This window comes from Chinchilla lanigera, unplaced genomic scaffold (assembly GCF_000276665.1).
Source record: "Chinchilla lanigera isolate Chin_1 unplaced genomic scaffold, ChiLan1.0 scaffold00035, whole genome shotgun sequence".
NCBI classification, from domain to species: Eukaryota; Metazoa; Chordata; class Mammalia; order Rodentia; family Chinchillidae; genus Chinchilla; species Chinchilla lanigera.
The window spans coordinates 21,105,491-21,125,698 of NW_004955436.1; the positions used below are offsets into that span (position 1 = coordinate 21,105,491).

Here is a 20,208-nt window from a genome sequence, read left to right on the forward strand (position 1 = left end):
CTTTTCAGTTGCGCACCTGACACCCCCAGCCCAACGGGTATTGTGCCAACCACTTTTACTTCTGTAGGTGTGTCTTACTGTGAATGAGCATCGTCATCTCGTGGCTGGCAGGCCCGCAGTGGCAGCCTCGCGTGGAAACTTGTTGGGAATGCAGGTTCTCACTGGCTATTCCCAGGCATGATTGAACGTGCAGTATTTCCCCCAGGGGTGGGGATTGAACCCCAGGAGCTGAGCTACATCTTCATTCCTTTTGAAATTTTTATTTGAGATGGGGTCTTGCTTGCTACATTGCCCATGCTGTGTATGGAGTTATAATCCTCCTGTTTCAGCCTCCAGAGTAGCTGGGGTTATGGGTGTGCACCGCCACGCCCAGTGGGAATCTGCACTTTCTCTGGGCTCACTTCAGGCCTCCTGAATTAGACGTGGGAGTGAGCCCGGTATTGTTCTCACCAAGCCTTCCCAGGGCCCTGTTGTGATTTAAAGAACTGCTGCTGGCTAGTTTGTCATGTGAACTCATTTGATCAGGCAGCTAACCTGTGTGCACCTTGAAGGTTGGACCAGAACCCTCCAGCCCTGCTTGCCTGTTACAATCTAGGATTTGAATACAACTCTCAGTTTCAGAGTCAGAGCTCTTACTTGCTGCCACCCGCTCCCAAAAAAACCCTCCCTCCAGTCGTTCACAGTAGAGGACCTGAGAAACTGGGTTTCGATGACTCTGTCTGCTCATTCTGTGTTTTCTCCAAGTTAGCGCTGCCTTTTTCCCACTTTCAGATGGATGAAAAGTGGGTACTTTTTGTGCCCCTTCTTTGGGCAGAGTGAGTTCATTCATTCCTTTCAGGAGCCTTTCCTTTTCCTGGTGCCTGGGCTGTGGTTGGTTTATTTTTGATTGGCCCTCTCTCTTCACCAGAAGTAAAGCAAATTATACTCTAGCTGAGGCCGTTGTGTCTATATATCTGCCATCAAGAGACAGGATATTTACTGTTAGAACTTTTAGGAAGGCTTGGACTTAATCTTTACAGCTGTACCTTTTTACTTTGTCCTTTTATGTTTAATGTTGCTTTGGATGCCAAGTGATAATGAAATGATGATTGGCGAAGAACTAGGCTCAAATATGCAGGTATTACAAGACAGATTTAGCTTAACATTTGATATATGATCACATGATTTTATACCATTATAAGGATTCCTGTATAATTGCACAAAGCTCACTCTAAAAATGGGGGACAAAGATAGAATCTTTAGTCTAAAAATAAACCAAAAGGGCATATTTACTTGAAATCATTTAAAATTGCTGGCAAATTATCAAGGAAAATGTCTATATTCAACTTATAGTGTCTTTGAGATTTAACACAACTTTTTTGACTCCCTTGGTATGATATAAATAATGGGTACAGCCAGTTTTTCCTATGTGATTACTTGAAAGCTCAAATTGGATTCTTCAGCTATATAATACATGATCCAGCTGTTGGAGTGCAATTGATTTTCTTCTAAGCATAAATGCTATAATCTGATGTATCCTCGGTTCACCTGGATGGAGATAAAGATATATGCTGGAATTGGCCTTTTTCCCTGTTGGTCATAGTCCAGTGGAAAATAACTGGGATAGAAATTTAGGAACCTGGATCTGTTAGAAACTTTACACCTGGGATTCATAACCCATAACACAGATAAAATATCTGCTTTCCTTCAGTTTCCACACAGTTATTTTAAGCACAAATGAAGGAATGACGGCAAAGGACTTTCCATTTAGAAAAGTATCAGTAGCGTTGACTTTAAAAATCAGTGATCTGAAAAAAAAGATCTTGTAGACCCTGGCTCACTGTAGAACATTCTCAATGAAGCAGCACATTATGACCATTATTTGTATAATTAACTTTGGAACTGGAGTCCTCCCAATGTGTACCAACCTTGAATTATAGGAGGAGGGTTACGAAAGGTTTTATACTGCTAAGAATAAACTGCATTCATATTTTAAAATAGTCTGTCTGGAACATTGTGCTGTTGTAAAATACCAAAATTGTGTTTTTGACCTATTTCCAAAGTTTCCGAGGAATTCATGATCATACACTACTTCTATACTCACAGCCTTACAAATGACACACTAGCCTACTCACCTGGCTCAGGCAATTAAAGATGTAGAAGTTTTTGTTTCAAATTCTTCTTCAAATTATTTCTTCTTTTTCATATACTCTAACAAGTCAGCTAACTTCTGTTATTTTTTTCTTTCAACATCTGTTCATCTTACTGTGTCATTTCCTTGGAGAATAGAAAAACAATCCCTTTATTCTCACTATGAATTAAATCTCTGTCTCTCCTCCCTCTCCTTGTCCCCCTTATATAAACAAGTCAGACTTCATAATCATCTAAGAGCTTCTCCCCTCAGATTATGTCTCAACATCTTTGTAATAAGCTCAAGAAAAGTTTCAGTGCATAGTATGCGTTATACAAACCAGTGGTTAAAAATAGCCATGTATTTTTATTAGCATCACTAGTGACTTGGTTTTGTTCAAACTCTCACTGTGCTGTATTTGGAATTGATAGATTTGAGTAGTTCTGAGTTGAACCTGGCATCTTGAGGTAGGAGGTAGGCAAGAGTAAGGTGACAAAGGTAGGTGCAATTGTGTCACTCTGCGGCTCAAAGTCACCAGAGGCTACCCTTGCACTGGCTGCCCCCCTACTTTTCCTGCCTAATGTGGTGCTTGGTTCTCCCTCCTCACTCAGCCCACACCAAGCTTCCCCTTCTCTTTCCTGGGGACATAGAACCTTCTTTACTCAGATGTCCCCCTGCTGAGAGGCCTGGGATGCTGCCCACCAACAACCTCTCCACACCCTATTCCTTTCCTCTGTTATTTTCCTCTTGCCATTTAGGAGCTTTTACCACTTGCTGCAGCTTCCTCCTGTTGTCCGTCCCCTCCTTAGAATGTAAGCTCTTTGTGGACAGGTAGCCTTTGTTCTGTTCGCTGTGGGATCTCTTCTGCCTACAGTAGTTCTTGGCCCCTGCTAGAGGCATGAAAATGATTTCATGAATGAGATAGATGTGTGCTGAGGATGCTTGGCTCCAAAGTCCTAACACCCACACTACAGAGGGAGGAGAATTGTTCTAGGGCTTAATGGTACCTTAGAGCCTGCTTCTGCCTCTTTGTCAGTAGTTGCTGTTGTATTTCCTTGCTCCTTTTCTTTGCTGTTCTTTTCATTAAAAACATGAAGTGAACTTCTGTACTATGTTTGGCACAGCAGTGGATCTAAGGAAGCACGAGATACGCTCCTTCCTTCAGAGCACTGGGAGCCTAAGCGGGGAGGGACGATGGATGTAAATGCATGCAGAAGAGACCACCGCGGCTGGTGTGGTGTGGGGGAAATGCCACAGGAAATCAGCCCTTCGGGCTACAATGTCAGCAGTATGATACTGAGAAATTCAGGGTAGCCTGGAATGTTGGAGTGAGGAGAGAAGGGTTCATGGAAGAGGGTTTGAGGTCCAAAGGAGGGATGGTGTTCTGTGTAAGCTGCTTTGAGGCAGTGTGTTGAGTTGTGTTGCCATAAGCACGGCAGCTGCCACACAAGCCAGGAGCAGCCGGGCTGTCATCCCCTGTGAGGATTCAGAAAGCAGTGGTGGCCCCATATGTTACCTGCTAAGGTGTGTTGTTAACATCAATTTAGGGACATACAAAATGAAATAATTGCCAGAGCAAGGATCAAAGGGCTCTCTTTTCCATGGCAAGTCTACTAATGTTTTACTACTCCTATGAGATAGTATGAGTATGCGTGCATGTGTGTGTGTGTGTGTGTGCGTGTGCGCACACGCGTGTGCATACCCACGCTTTCTCTGGGGAATGAACCACAGACCTTGAGCACCTAAGCATACACCTGCCGCTGAGCTATACCCCGTCCCACCTACAGATTTGCTTTGCTTTTGAGGACAAAACAAGCACCTTCCCCTAATCTCAGAACACCTCGATTGCCGGTATTCCTTGTGCCTGCTCAGCAGGTGTTCTTCCACTGAGCTACATCCCCAGCCTTTCCATATTCTTTAAGATGAATGCTTATTCACTAATTTCACTTTGTACCCATTTGTTATGAAAAAATACGTAGTTATAGAAAAAACACTATAATAGAACTCGCTTTAAAATCTTTCTAGGAAAGAGTATAAGGACACTAAAATCCCCAAGCTGGATTTATCAGGTGACTAGATGAAGGTTAGCATTATTTTATACATTTAAGTGTAATTGTCTTAGTCCCTTTTGTGCTGGTATGACAGATTGCTATAGGCTGGGTAATTTATAATAAGCAGAAATTTATTGGCTGGAAGCTGAGCCATCAAGACCAAGGGCCTGGTCTTTCTTGCTGCACCAGATCATGATGGATGGGCAGAGAACCACTCCTGTGATGATGGCGTTCATCTGTCTATGAAGGTGAAGCTGTCATGATCTAGACACTGCCTAAGGGTTTACCATCCCGGGGCCCTCACAATAACAGTTCAATTTCAGCATGAGTTTTGGAGGAGGCAGACAGTCAAACCAACAGTCAGCAGCGGCACAGAGAGACGTGGGGGAGCGCGGCTGCTAGCGGTGTGATTGCTTCCTGTCCTCACTCTCCTCAGGGTGCACTGGGTTCTAATGCTGGTTCCACCGCTTGCAGCAAGTTTCCTTTTTGGATCTTGAAATGGAAAGTGTGGGTAATTATATTTGTTGCCTAGGGTCACTGTGACAAGTAAATGATTTACTTACTGTTCACGAAGTACTTAAACTGACATGTTCATAGAAAGCCCTCAATCAAAGTCACCATTACTAAAAGGCTGAGGTTGCCAGTCAGCTGTAATCACAGCTCTCGTTCCCCTAGAATCACTTTTGTGGGACCTTGGAGATGGATTCCTGATCAGGAGTTACTAGTTTGCTTAGCTGTTGAGTAACTGGGGTGTCGCCCACGTCCAGTTCTCTTATCTCCTCTCCCCTCCGTGGTGGAAGGGGTTGTCAGAGGACAGCAGCCCACATCATGGTGCCCAGGAAGCAGAGGGAAGGGAGGAGCTAGGGAGGGAGAGGCACCCCTTCCGGGTCACCCCTTCCGGGTAACATCCCAGAGATGGCCTCTTCCCACCAGACCCTGCCTCTAACAGCAACTCAACTCTTCCCCCCCATAATCCAGTCACATTCCAGAGCCTCACCTCAGGACACAAGAGGCTTTGAGGGGATGCGCCAGATCTACCCCATAACTTTCTCCCCTCCCTTGTTCTTTGGTAATACCAGAGATCAAAGCCAGAGCCTTCACACTGAGCTACATCCCCAGGCCTTTTCAATTTTTTTTTTTTTTTTTAGCTTGTGAATGGTTTTTAAAATTTTTAATGTAATACAGTTAGTTATTAAGAAAGTAAAAGAGCACTCTTCTAACTTCTATGAAAAAATAAAACAGAATTTCATACCAAAGTAGTTAGAAAATGACAGTAGTTCACTGATGGCGAACCTCTTCGAGCTGTCAGTGATAACAGGCAGCCCACTGCAGCCCACGTGCCTATGTTGTGTTTTGCAATTTTTTTTTTATTTTAAAGAGAATTTAAAAAGTAACAAAATAACAACAACATAGACAAAAACAAAACAACACAGGGTTTTAAAACCAAATGATAGGAATGAACAGCGGTTGTTGTATTGCGTATCATTACCTTCAACGAAGGTGCTCAGATTAGCAGATGCAAGAATGCAAGATGGATCAAACTATTAAAGAAAATAAAAAATAATAAAAAACCATGAGAAATGATACAGAGCTTCACTAAACAAGATGGTAGGAATTCACCAGCGGTTGTTATATTGCATATTGTTGTCTTCAAATCAGTTGCTCAGATTACCAGATATAAGCATGCAAAATTGGTCAAAAAAGTTTAAGCGTTAACTGTTCCTTTCAATAAACAAATAGACATCAACAGTACAACTATCCCATCTATCTATCTATCTATTCCCTCCTTCCTTCCTTCTTTTTCTCCTTTCCATCATCCCAATCTTAAAAGAATGGCCAAAATGTTACTCAGAGTACAATGATACACAGAAAAAACTCTCTTACCAAGAAGAAACAAAAAAATAATAGGACGAAACTTTCTTTTTAGTGAACTAAGAGAAACTAATAGTATAAGTGAAACAAATTAACATATATGATAATATATTTTGGAAACAATGGAATAGGTAATTTGGGGAATTATTTGAACTTCTTCTTACTTCCTATTTTTCTATTCACTCATTCATATTCTCTTTCTCTCTCTTTCTGTCTCTCATTTTCTGATACAAGAGAAGCCATGCATTATTTAAGCTTGTGTGTCTCTGACTTACTTCACGTACCATTATATTCTCAAGTTGCATCCAGTTGCCTGTGAATGCCTCAAATTTATCCTTTGTGGCAGAGCAGTACCTCACTGTGTATAAATACCATTTTTCTTTATCCGTTCATCTGTCGATGGACATATATGCTGTTTCCATGATCTAGCTGTTATGAATTGTGCTACTGTAACCATGGGTATGCATGCATCCCTGTATGTGATGTGTGTAACTCTTTTGGGAAGTTGCCTAGAAGAGGGTAGCTGGATCATGGGTCTCACATTGCCTACCTTGGGCCCAAACTTGCAATCTTCCCGCTTTCGTCTTCAGAATGCTGCAGTTACAAGCGTGCGCCACCATGTCCAGCCTCCTATGCCTATTCTTATTGAAGTATCTTTCCAGGATATGCAGAGGTTCCTGCCCAGAAGCAAACCCTACCCCTAGTGCTTCACGAATGTCTTCCACATCTTGTGCTATACAACGGGGTGACTGCTATGTAGTTCGAGCTTGATTTGAACTCACTATGTAGCCCAGGCTGACCTTGAACTCATAGCAATCTTCCTGCCTCTGGAGTGCTGGGATTACAGGTGTGCGCCACCATGCCTGGCTTTCTCCTTGCTTCTAGTAGTTATGATACAACAATACCTTCACCAAGCACCCGGTGTTACCCTTGTAGTGTAACATCCCTCTTCTGCAGGAAGCTTTATGTTATATCAAATTAGTTATGCATGAAATAACTTTATAAATTCCAATGTTAGATCAATTTGAATTGCTTAGCTCAGTATTGGATGTAGAAGCTTTAGAAAGGTCCAGGCCATTGACAAGGAGAGGATCTCAGAAGTATCTTGTTTCCTTAGGAAAAGAAATGCTCATAGCCTATGACATTTTGATGAGTATGTGGCCAAACTTGGTAAAGCTACAGTCTTAGTAAGGCATTGTACAGCCAAGCAGATCTTGCTATGGAATTAGTTCTTGGCTTTGAAAATGCAAGAGTTCAAAATAGTTAGGATTTATGTGGTGAATTCTGACAGCAGTTGGTGGATTTTGAGCACCTACCTTGTAGAGGACCCAGAGCAAAGTGTCAGCACCCCAGGGCTGAACAGTGCCAGAGCAAAGCAGAGTGCTTAAAAGTCTTTGGGGGAATGAACCCCACTACAGCTTCCCAGAAAGGGTAGTAACTCCATTTCCCAGAGTAGACACCGAGTATCCAAGAGACTGAATGCTCCCCTACGTCTCAAGCGTAGTGAGCAGTGCTAAACAGCAGTGACGGGTTCCCAGCGTAGAGCCCCTCTTGATAACTGCCACCTTTTACCAAAATGGAGGGCTGGCTTTTCACTGTTGCTACAAATTCTTCCTCAAAAGGCTCTCACTGAAGGACTGGAAAGATGGCACTAAGCCTGGAGTGACGAGGTGACAAGAATCTGGGAAATAGATTGCATGTAGTCCTCTGTTTGGAAGCATCATCAGAGCTGTTCTGGAATATTCTTACTTTCCATTCTGTACAAGAGATAGGAGTACATTCCTGCCCCTGCTGGAATTAGGTATAGCTGTGTGAAATTGGAGTGGATGTCACCCTTGTAGCTCCTTGGCGGAAGTCGCAAGAGTCAAAGTAAGCAGCACCGTGTCTCACTGCATGGCTGAGTGGGGTCCCAAGCACCCATTAGGTAGAACTTCCACTCGTCTCAATGCTAGTTGACACGGTGAGCAGAGCACTTGCCAGCTTGTTTTTCTCCCTGTGGGGAAAAGAAACTCTAAGAGATCTTGGATTATTTGTAACTGCCGCATAATCTAGCTGATTGTGACTGATGAAGTAAATTTAAGAATAATAACACAGAAAGAAGACATTCGATAAGCATTTCCCACAGAGAGAATTATTTTGAAAATAGCTTTCTTAAATGCTTTTTTTAGTAAACTCTTAGTCATTCCAACTAAGTGCGTGGGATGGTTGAATGACCATCCAGTTTTATGACTTTACTCTTTTCCTCTATATTTTAAACAGATCTGTCAAAAAATGGCTGCCATTGTCTTTGTGCTGTGGAAATTTATTTTCTTTTCGTGAAAAGAAGGGAGGGAAATTTGGTGGTTTGGAAATCTGAAACCTCAACAGATAGTGATACCTTTATCCAAGCAGTACTGCAAGAACAATAACACTCTTTTACTCTAAATAAATTTCTACTGTAAGAAGAGTATGTGTTAAATGTAGATCTTTATTACATTGGGATCTTCTTTCTGTCCTGTAGTTCTGGCGAATCCTGGCTTTAGATTATGCTCTGCCTCGAAGTTGCTCTGCGGGTAGTGTTTGAAGAGTCTTTGTTTATTCACGATGGCTTGCTCTTTCTCATGTCTCATTTGAAGGACAATAAACTCAGTTTTTAATGAACAAAGCCTTGGTTTTAGAAACTGAGATGTTTCAACTTGAGGAGGAAATTTTCCTAGATTTACCCTTGAGTTAGACTAAGTGACAGTGGAATTTAATGAGTTTACCAGATTTCAGAAATTTGGTTAGAGTAAAAAAATTGGTCATCTGCTATAAATTTGTACTAACTAGCTTAATTTTAGACCCAGTATTATATTTCACATGTTGCACAATTTTATTATACTGCTACTTAAATATTTTTTGTGACATGAACTTTGTGATAGAAAAACAATGCATTGTCATTTACTCAGGACATAGAAGTCTCCTAACTGAAAGTTAGGAGTTAACTGGTGTTAAAGTTCGGTACTTAAAACTATTGAACTCGATTGTTATTTTTTATCCTAGCTTTACAGTAGGTGAAGGAACTCAAGTCAGATGTTTATAGAATCCCAAAACTCTGTAGGGAACGCCACTTGAAAGCTTCTAATCATGCTTTTTGTGATATTATTTTGATAGAGTAAAAGTCTAGATTCTGATTGTATTTGTGTTAGAAAATCCAATAAGTGGAGGAAATGTAAAAATATCTCATTTATAAAGGTTAGGTTAGTGTGAATAAATTCACATTTAAAAATATGTTGTATTCTGGAAGTTTCAGCAAAAAAAATTTTTAATTCCATTATAGTCAAATTACAAGTAGGTACCAGCCCAGACCACTAATTATTTAACCCATAAGTAACTGAAGTAGAGCTGTTTAGCTATCCTATGATTACATGTACATTTTTCAGTTAGCTTGACATTTTCATGGATCCTCTTGACTATTTTCGTGGGATTGAAAAATCTGACCTGCAATACTGAATTAGAAACTCTCTCTGTCCACTCCCACTGTGAGAGAGCAAAAGAGAATAAAGACTTTATTCCCTGGTTTGGAAAAACTAATCTGTATTTTTCTGTCTCCATGGAAAGGACTGCTTGTCTCCTGTTTGAGGAAGAGTCAAAGGCCCTGTGTAGGACAGGAGCTCTGAAGATGCCCTAATTTAGTTCTATGCCTTTAGGTGCAGAGCTTTGTGAAGCTGTGTAAAGAGAAAACTTTTCTAAAACCAAACACATTTTGTGCACCTTTGGGAAGCTGGGTATTTAAGGGAGCCTTGAGCTTTCACCACATGAATGCTCCGTTCATGTGTCTGGGTAATATAAAAGCTCCTGGTGCTTTAAAAGCCATCAGAACTTTTCCTACGCACTAGTTGCACTGATGAGATCCTCTGTGTAGTGGTTTCCCTTTGGCCCAGAGCTCCAGGTCCCCTGCCTCCCATTTGGGTACCACGCATGCTTCTGGTGGACTCCTCAGATAGGCAGCTGACTTCACTGGAAATTCCACAAAGTATTTACCTGCTGTGGTACTGGAATGAAATTGAGGGCTGCAGATGTAGCTCGGTGGTAGAGCACCTGCTTAGCATGCACAAAGCCCTGGGTTCCATCCCCAGCAAAACGTGCAGAGAGAGAGAAAGAAAGAGAATTAGTAAATAAAATGAGAGGATTATTGTCAGTGTCACTTTCACCTGATGATCCTGGTAGATATGTATAGCATGGGAATTGCTTGGGCTTTTGTTTGTTTTGTTTTGTTTTGGTGGAATAGCCAGGAACTAACCCTGCTTTCTCTTTTTTAATGTGGAAATGTGGAATAACATCATCAGTTATTTCATGTCATAAATTACAGTGCAGTAAGTAAAGCCCTGGGTTAAAAGTCTTGAGTCTACTTCTTACTTGTGTAACATCGCAAAGCAAATAATTTAATTACCTTAGCCTTCAGTTTCCTAGAAGGACAGTTACTGATAATATCTACCTCATGGGGTTGTGAGGCTGAAGATGACCCATTAGTGTATTGATGTGGTATGTTGATACTCTAGTTGTTTTGTCATTACTTCGTTATTATTATTTTGTAATCTTAGGAAAATATTCCTGGAAAGGATAAAGAAAAAGCATAAACCAATGGGGCTTCTAATCCCCTCCTGCTTCCTGTCTCCGCTGCAGACTGTGATAAGCTGAGGCGTGATGGCTACCGGAGCTCTCAGTACTACTCTCAGGGACCCACCTTCGCGGCCCACCCCGGCCCGCTCTGTGACGAGTGTCAACATGAGGATGCAGACACGGATCAAAAGGTGAGGCTGGGCAGGACCTCAGAACAAGAAAGGATGTGTCTGGAAAACTGGTGAAAGCAGACTTCCATATTTTAGTTAGTGGAATACCATCACCAGGGGTTTCTTGATTTTGACATAAAGTACCACGATTATGTAAGATTTTAGTGTAAGGAGTAAGAAGGTGAAGGGAGCACGAGGGACTCTTAATATTATCATTACAGCTTCTCTGTAAATATAAAATTGTTCTAGTATAAAAGAAGTAATGCCTGGATCCAAGAAATTCCTTGGGTTGGTATAAATTCAGTATATTTGTGCATTTTGAATATTCTCTTTTGGTTAGGAGAAATGAAGGTCTCTGTTGCTTTGTATTTCACATGACCAAGAGCACAGTTGTGTTACAAAGAGCTCTGCTAATTAGCTTTCACCAGTAATTAGGAGATGCGTGAGGCAGATGGTTCCAGGGTATATCTCTGGTGGGGTCTCTGGCCTGTGTCACTTCAAGGTGGATGTAGTGACAGAGCAAGTGTGTGGGTGAGCAGTCTCATCTCAAAACAGGAAGCAAGAGAGAGGCCATGTGAGGCCAGGCACAGTGCTATCCGAGAATTAACCAGGATCCACAAGAAATACCTTACTTCCTTTCAAAGGCAAGCAGTCCATGGCCCTACTGACCTATCACCATGCCCCGCCTCCCACCATGCCCCGCCTCCCACCATGCCCCACCTCCCACTATGCCCCACCACCCACCATGCCTCACCTAACATGCCTCACTTCCCACAGTGCCCCACCTCCCATCATGCCTTACCTTCCAACATCCCCCACTTATTAAAGATTCCACTTCCAGCATTGCCGCACTGAGGTTCAAGCCTCCAACACAGGGCCCCTAGGAGAGGAAACCACATTCCAACCCTAACACCCTCTAGAGACCAGTGTTTCACAAGCGGTCAGGGTATCTAGTGTAGATCGATCCTAAGTGGTGCTTTTACCTAATATTATTGCCCTGACTAGTTAGTGTGCTGTACTGCATTTGAGTTCTTTTTCTCATACCACCCCTTATGATATGCACAAACTATTAAGAGAAGTATAGTTTTTTCAGTGCTAAATGCACGTGAAAGAATAAAAATGTATGCAGATTTTTATCTATATAGTTTTATTTTATCAGGTAAAGTGGACTGATAATGGAATTACTTGATATAAGATTTGATAAGTAGAATTTGGCTTAGAAATCATTTTTAGTCTAAAAACTTTCAGTAGCATTAGGTCAATACATAAATACTCTGTTAGCTGGAAAAGACTATTTCAAAATTCATTCTTTTCATTAAATAGACAACTTCAGAGAACAAAGTAAGATAATAGTTGATCAAAAAATGGGAAATGGTTACCATTCTTGGTCTTCAAATGAATATTGGACTCAGGTTGTTCTTTTAGATTTATATTTTTGAATTAGTAATATTCTTAATTAACAAATCATAATTGTGCACATTTATGTAGTATAGTGCCTCATATATATAATATAAATGATTAAGTCAAGTGAATTAATGTATTCATCTCTCTTACCTATCATTTTTTATCATAAGGCATTTGAAATTTACTATTTTAATTATTTTGAAATATATAATATGGGATAGGGTATAGCTCAGATGTAGAGTGCTTGCCTTGTACATGCAAGGCCTAATTTCCATTCCTGGGACTGAAAAAAAGAAAAGAAAAGAAATATACAATACATTATTATCAACTATAGTCATATTGCTGTGCAGTAGATCTCAACAAGTACTCCTTCTGACTATCTGAAACTTTGTACCCTTTGGCCAACAACTTCCGATTCCCTCCTTCCCATCCAGATTTTATCATTCAGTGCTTTTCCTATCTCTTTAAAGATATTTTCACATATTAGTCCTTTTGCTAAAATATATGAAAATAGTCCTTACTATAACAGGCCAAGGAGCCATCTCAGAATTGTTCTGCTGTATAATTTCAATAATTCCTTTTCTTTTGTTGGCATGAGTAATGAAAGTGAAAGTGAGAAGATTAATTGTATAGTGAGATTTTTGTTTATCCAGCTATTTTTGCTTATTGGCTTCACACTGCCTCTCAGATGTGGAAGGATTGTTTGTGGGGGCCCAGCGGGCCAGAAATGGTGTCTGGGTACAGCATGTTGCACATGTTGTGAGTGTCTAAAAGTGTAGATTCCCGTGGTGGCAAATTGGCATCGTCATGGTAACACCATCAGAACTTCTGAAAAATGGAAAGTCTCTTTCTGTTATGTTCTTGCCCTGAAAAATGGAAAGTCTCTTTCTGTTATGTTCTTGCCCTGAAAAATGGAAAGTCTCTGACTTAGTTACTTTCTTGTCACTGAGACATGGTACCTGACACCAGCAAATTAAGAGGAGAGGTTTATTCTGTCTCACAGTTTGTAGAGGTTTCAGTCCATACTCTACTGGCTTGAAGGCAGGATGGTATGGCCGAGAAGCCTGGCAGAAGGAGACAGCTCCTGGCAGGGAAGCCTGGCAGGGGAGCAGGAAGCAGAGAGGGATCAAGGGAGGAGGAGGGAGCTAGACCCTTCCATGCCATACCCCCAGTGACCCACCTCCTCAGGTGGGTCACACCCCTGTAATTCAGTCACCTCTCCCAAAGCCCTGCCTATGAGTGCATGAGGCTTTGGGGGGACATCTAGGGATAAACCATAGTAGTCGCCAAATGATCCCATAGCCACATTCTCACCACAGTGCTGACTGTGAGGGAAGTGAGGCCTCTTTGGGTTCCTTTCTACTCCTGTGCAGCATTGCCATGGACCTCTTCCTCCAGGCAGCCCTCCTCTCAAGTATGGACAATTTATCACCCATGAGAAACCAAGCCTCCTGTCTCATTCACAGTAAATCAGGAGATAACAGTCGGATGGGAAGGCATAATATGTGTCATCCTTTATGTGACAGGATGTGCTGTGGCCTTGTCTCTATAATAAGCACCTGGTATCACTAGGTCAAGAACCAGAGGGTGGGTGGGACGGCAGCAGATTTCCTGGGGCCCACAGGTTGCTTCCTGTGTCAAGGGGAGTCAGAGGGGCGGGGCAGCCTCCCTGTTGTGCGTGGGGGTCCCTGTCATCTGGCTTCCCACAGGCACTGCTGAGCCCAGGCTCTCCAGCCTTTCCCAGAGCTGAGCTCCCCTGCGGCACGCAGCCACCTTCAGATCTTGGCTTCCTTTGCCGCTCTACGTGATTCCATTTTAAAAATCCATATAAACACTTGTGCTTGGTGGAAAGCATTGAAATCCTTGGCAGACACTGTTAGTGTTCTGGAAGCACAACTTTTATTTGTTCTTTTTTTAAATATAGAGAACCAAATTGGAGTACAATAAAAAACTTCAAATGAGTAAGTCTGAATGTCATCTCAAGGCAGTTGCTGCTGAGAAATTTGCTTCAGAATAAAATGAATATCAACTTAGATTACTGATGCATAATGTTAATTAGGGATTATTATATATTAAATATCAACTAACAAATTATGCCATTGTGGTGGACTTCCTTCCCTCCCTTCTTTCCTTGCCCACCACTCTTCCCTGTTGGGTTCCATAACTCAGTGCCATATTAACTTCTGCAGTTTCTTGACTCCTTGAAATATTCCATCTGAACACCCACTTGCCCTCCTAGTCTTACACATCCAGTTTGATTCTCTTATAACACAATATCCATCTTTTTGTTTATTTATCATTACTGGATTAATTCCAATGTCTGTGCCAGAAAATATGCATTTTCTTTTTAATTATATAGAGTTGATGTCTTAGTTACTTTTCTCGTTGTTGAGACAAAATACCCAACACTCAAAGTTAAAGGAGGAAAGATTTATTTAGGACACAGTTTGTACAGGTTCTAGTCCGTAGTCTGATGGCTCTAAGGCAGGGTGGCACAAGGCAGGGTGGTGGCATTTGGCAGAGGGGGGCAACCTTTCATGGCTGCAGAAGACAGCAAAAGCAACCAGAGTGTGAGACCTGACTCTTTTGTCCCTTATATTGTATGTAGGCTACCTGCCCTAGGGCTGGTATAGCACTCACACACTTAACCCCAGAATTAGACCATGAATCTGAAACTCTAGATTCAGCCACCTCTGAAAAGCCTGCCCCCATGACTGCATGAAACTTTGGGGAGACATCTAGACACACACCATAACAGTTAAGGAGGTTGAGGACTGCTCTTAGTCACAAAGATACTGACTGGGCCCAGGGATTCAGCATGAAAGCCCCCAGGCTTCCCTGCCACTTGCTACAGGGCTCTCTACTTCACTGCTGTCCAGCACCTTACTTTAACCTGTCTAACTTTAACCTTTGTTCAAGTGAGAGACTTGGTCTTGCGTCTCCACATTGTACTTAGTAGATGACTGGCTGCTTGGTTGCTCATCCATTCAATAGTCCTTTGTGAATTACTGCCAAGTCCGTATCTGCCCTGGGTCAGAACCGGCCCTCAACCCCTGTCCTTAGGTCACGTGATGCACTCGTCCCTCCAAGCTTCGCAGCCATCAGTGGTGGTTATGTGGGACCCTGTCCTGGCCTCTCCTCAGCATGCTCTGTAAGAGTTCCTATGAGCACAGAACTAGAATTCACTTGTAAAACAAGAGTGGATTGAGCACGCTGTGTGCCAGCACCACTTTAGCTGTTGGGAACCCAACAATGAAACAGCAGAAGTCCTGCCCTCTGAAGCTTGGATTCATGGAGCGGCACCGAGCTTGTAGAAGTGACTTTGCTATGCTGGGCAGTGGCATGAGTGCTGCAGGGAGATAAATGAGATGGAGTGGAGGCCGCAACTCTAAGTGAAGTGATTAGGCCTTACTCAGCAGAAAGGTGCTTGACCTGAAAGGAGTGAGCCATGCTCTGCTGAAATCTCAGAGGGGAGCAGCAACACAGTCAAGTCTATGTGTCTGATACTGCAAAATGCAAAGATTAATAAGGTATTTGTACTTAAGGAACTTACCGTGTTCAGGATAGAGAGAACCAAGTAGAATGAAGTTTCACATATAACCTGCTGCCAGGGTGTTTGGCATTTATTGCTATGTGAAAGAGAATTCTTCCGATGTGGGTTGTGGCAACCAGCAAGAGATACCTGTGGACCTATCCTCAAAGAGGGGTGATGTGAATGGCAAGGAAGGGGTGCTGACAGTGACAGTGACAGTGACAGTGGCTTTCCAGGAGCTGGGAGACTGATTTCCAGTTTTACTTCTGCCTCTCTCTATTTCTGTGGATGTACCACGGGCCGAGCAAGGCATTCACTAAAGGCATAAGAAAGTGGGTAGTGGAATAAGACTGCTCTCTCAGATCTTTTTGAACAGGTCATTCATTCAGTCATTCATTCGGTAATATTTATTTGGTACCTCCAAATTGCCAAAGATTGTTCTAGGTCCCAAAAACGCATTGAGGGAACAAGACAAAATCCCTGCCGTTAAAGGGGTCACAGTGGTGAACCAACAATATAATAAATGTAGTACCTGGTGCTGATAAAGAGTTGAGGGCATGAACAAAGCAGTGTTCCTGAGGGCTCCAGAGTATCCGGGCTGTGTGTCCCTTGGATGCTCCGAGAGGATCACTGGAGCAGAGCTCAGGCTGAAGTGTAAGAACACCACCCGTCAGTGTCCTGAGAAGTCCTTTCTAGGCAGAAGAGCGAGCAGGTGCAGAGACCTGGAGACTGATGTGTCGATCCCGTGAAGTGACAGCCAGAGGTCGGGGGAGACCAGGCGTGAGCGAGGATAAGGGAGGGCATAACGACCGCAGGAGACGTAACGGGGGCCCAGGTCGTGTGGGTCCTAATTGGCCATGGTAAGGACTTGGGATTTATTGTTTCTGAGTGGGATAGAAGGTCACTGGGGAGAGTGAGCAGGAAAGGAACATGATCTGATTTGCTATTTAATGTGATTTATGTGCCTACTTTACGAAGACTAGACCGTGGGGAGTGGAGGACTGGAGCAGAGAGACGAGACAATAGCGTACTGCAGTAATCCAAGCAAGAGAGAGCTCCGGTTTATTTCAACAGTGTGTCCTACAGGACTTGCTAAGGTTGTTAGAAGGCGAAGAAACTCCATCCACATTCTCCAAGCTGGATTCCCCCTAGAACCCCGTTACAAAAATCGTTTGACTCCCAGCCCTAGAAATTCTGCTCCCTCTCTCAAATCTCCAGACACTGCTTTCTCTGCTTCACTTTCAATACAGCGCTTGATATTTACTGTCCTATAATCATCTTTTCAAATCCAAACCAATCATACTGCTTGCGCCTGTTCTTCCTACCTGTGGTGTGCGCACAGCCCTCACACTTTCTGCCCTGCTGCATCCCAGATCCCCAAATCAAGGCCCCGCCTATAGTAGGCGCGCCAGGTCTTTCCAGGGGAATGAATAACGCCAGCCTCCGAAGGACTTCATACTTACAGTCTACCCCTCCCTCTTTGGACTAACTGAATTTTCTCCATTGCATCATAATTATCATTATACAAACATCCCGTGTTTTCTTTCACCGTGAAGAAACTTCCTTTGACCTGTCCTCCTCCTCTCGCTTCTACCACATTTTTCAGTTGCTCTTTGCAGTAAAGCTTCCGAAAAGCTGCCTACACCTGCCATCCCCATTGCCTTTTCCCATGATCTCTTTTGAAGGCCTTCCAAACTTTAATCCCCAGCATACTACAGAAACGCCTCCTGTTAAGTTTACCCGTCACCTCTATGTTGCCAAATCCGATGCTTCCGGACCTTTCAGCAGCTTTTAACACCATTCCTTAATCTTTCCTTCTAAGGATGTGTTCTTTACTGGACACTCCTGAGTTTCCTCCTCTTAACTAGCTGTGGCTTTCAATCATTTGTTGGCTGCCCCTCTCTTCCAGATATCTAAAGGCTGGGGTAACCCTGGGGTTCAAACCTTGCACCTTTGTTCCTCTGTAAGAGATTCATGCTTTGGGTGATTTCACTGAATCCCATGGTTTTAAATTGGATGCGGTGAAGTTTTCCAAGTTTGTATATCTTGTCCTGACTCATGCAGTTATCTGCTTAATGTCCAGCTCTACTTAAATCTCTTCTGGGTGTCTCAAACTTGTCCAAATCCAGATATGTGATTTTGTATTCCTCTTCCAAAAACAAACAAAAATTTAGTGATCCGAGTTTTTCTTTACCTCAGTAAACCACAACGCTACTGTCCCAGTTGCTTAAGTCAACAGTACCGGGCACCTTCTTGGTACGTTTCTTTGTCTCACATCTTCAGCAGATTCTGTAGATTCTGTGCAGGTTCTGCCACATTTTGAGCCACCTTCCGAAGCTGTGTCGGACACCTGCCATGCTGGGGTTATGGTGTCCATCCTCCAGGGTGGGTGTCGGAGGCAGGATGGAAGCATGGGTATGAGAGGTCAGAGCAGGAGAGAGATGAAGCTCTGTGGATCTGAGTTCGCAGCAGTGGGCTTGGGAACAGTGGTGGAGAGAGGTCGAGGGAGAATCACAGCGGGGCAACGCTAAGCCAAGGAGTTTGATGTATTGATGGCTAAGAAGAAAGCACTAACACATTTTTTAAAGCAGAGAATTTTGTTATCAGGAATAAACACTGTGAACATCATCCTTTATCAGATGGAGGAAAAACAGAATTTTGAGCCTTGTTTTATGACTTATAGAATGTATCAAATCTGACTGTAGAAAAGAGAGACTATTATACCAGACGAAGCACCCCTGAAAAAATATATTCAGATGCTGCACTGATTTGAAAAAACAAAAAACACAGCAAAGCCCGAGGGTTTCCTGAGGCAGGGAGGGGAGGGGCAGCGTCCTAAAGATTTCAAAGAAGAGGTAAATCCAGTGTTTGAAACTGGCGCTGAGCACTGGGTAGCTGGGAGGTAGGGTTCTTTTTAGTGAATTAGTCCAACCCTGAGGCCAAAGTCCCACAAAGACTGCACAAAGCAGAAAATTACCTGACCAGTTTCATTCGTGAATAGTGGCTTTATAAATCATAAGCAAACATTAAGAAATAGTCCAGCAGCTTATTAAAAGACAAATATTCACAAATCAACTTGGGTTTATTTTCATGGAATGCAAGAATGTTCAATATGTAATATAGTCATGTATTAATCATAGTAATAGACCTGCGGAGAAAAACCTGGTAATTAAAGCCACAGATACTGACAAGATAGTTGGTGCAATTTAATAGCCAGTCTTGATTTTGAAAGAGAAAAAGGAGTGGAAGAACATGTGGGTACTCCTATAATTTAAAGTTGGTCTGCCTGGTCCCCAGATGCAACCTAATTTTCAATGGCCTGTGCTTTCCTTAGGATGAAAGACAAGAGAAGACAGTTTCATTTCTACCTAAAATTGTGTGGGAAGAACTAGCCAGCACGGTTAAGGAAACTGTGGACTCACGAGTGTAAAAATAGGAAAGATTGGGGTTAGATCACCACCTGTTGTACACTGTAAGTTTGTATACATGGCAAATTCAGGAACATAAAAATTTAAAACAATTATAAATAATAAAATACAACACTGTAGTAAAGCATAAGAATTAACACACAGGAAAGCATAACTTTCATATCTACAAAGTCAAAGTAGAAGATATGACTTATTTGAAATTGCTATAGCAGCCAAAATAGGGATTAACTTAATAAGGGAAACATGAGATCCACACGAAAACAAACTTTAAAATGCTGTAGAAGAACACAAGAGTTGAGTAAATGAAAAAGTGCATTATGTGCTGAGATTGGAAGACTCTAAAAAAAAGCCATCAGTTTTGCCCAAGTTAGTTTATAAAATTAACACAATACCAATAAAAAGGTGAGTGGGACCGGGCATGGTGGTTCACAACTGTAACTGCAGCACTCTGGAGACTGAGGTAGGAGGATTGCTGTGAGTTCAAGGCCACCCTGAACTATGTAGCAAGGCTCTGTCTCAAAAAAAAAAAAAAGTGAGTAGCATATTTTGATTTGGGTGTTTTTTGTTTTAAGAGGGTGGGAGAAGGAGGGAGAGAGCTGGAGAGGCTGAATCTAAAAGTTCTTCACTTGGGAAGGGAAGAGGAAGGAGTGCTGCCTTTTCCAGGTATGAATGCGAAGGCCAGGGGTCCCTTTCATGCGGCCCCGAGGGTACACAGCAGCAGAGCAGAACCTTACAAACAGAACCTATGCTCTAGAAACAGACCTAAGCCTGCATGGGATCAAGTTGGCCCCTGGAATCATTTGGGTGGGAATCTAGTCAGTGTAAAATGGTCTCCAAGCCAGTTCTTTATGCTACCTCCAAGTTAAGATCAAGACCCTTAACTGTGATCCAGGGTCTTAAATTTGCTACATGGTTGGATCACTTTAAACAGAAGGTGTAGAAGTGTTTGAGGGGGATTCTACTGGAGGTGGGCTTTAGGGGTAGGGCCTAGGGAGAGGCCTGTATAACAGAAGAAGCACACATGTTACCAAACACTTAGGCTACCAATGATTGTAAGTCA

At 42.6% G+C, this 20,208-nt stretch overlaps 1 protein-coding gene across 5 annotated transcripts in view; it reads left to right on the forward strand.

Moving 5' to 3' along the window:
* Nucleotides 1-20,208, forward strand: part of Nhsl1 (NHS-like 1) — a 220,024-nt gene that overhangs the window by 168,260 nt on the left and 31,556 nt on the right. For all 5 annotated transcript variants that reach the window (XM_013516651.1, XM_005389272.2, XM_005389273.2 and 2 more), the window contains one exon: nt 10,678-10,805. In XM_013516651.1, coding sequence (XP_013372105.1) covers nt 10,678-10,805 — 128 coding nt within the window. The remainder of the gene's footprint in view (nt 1-10,677; nt 10,806-20,208) is intronic.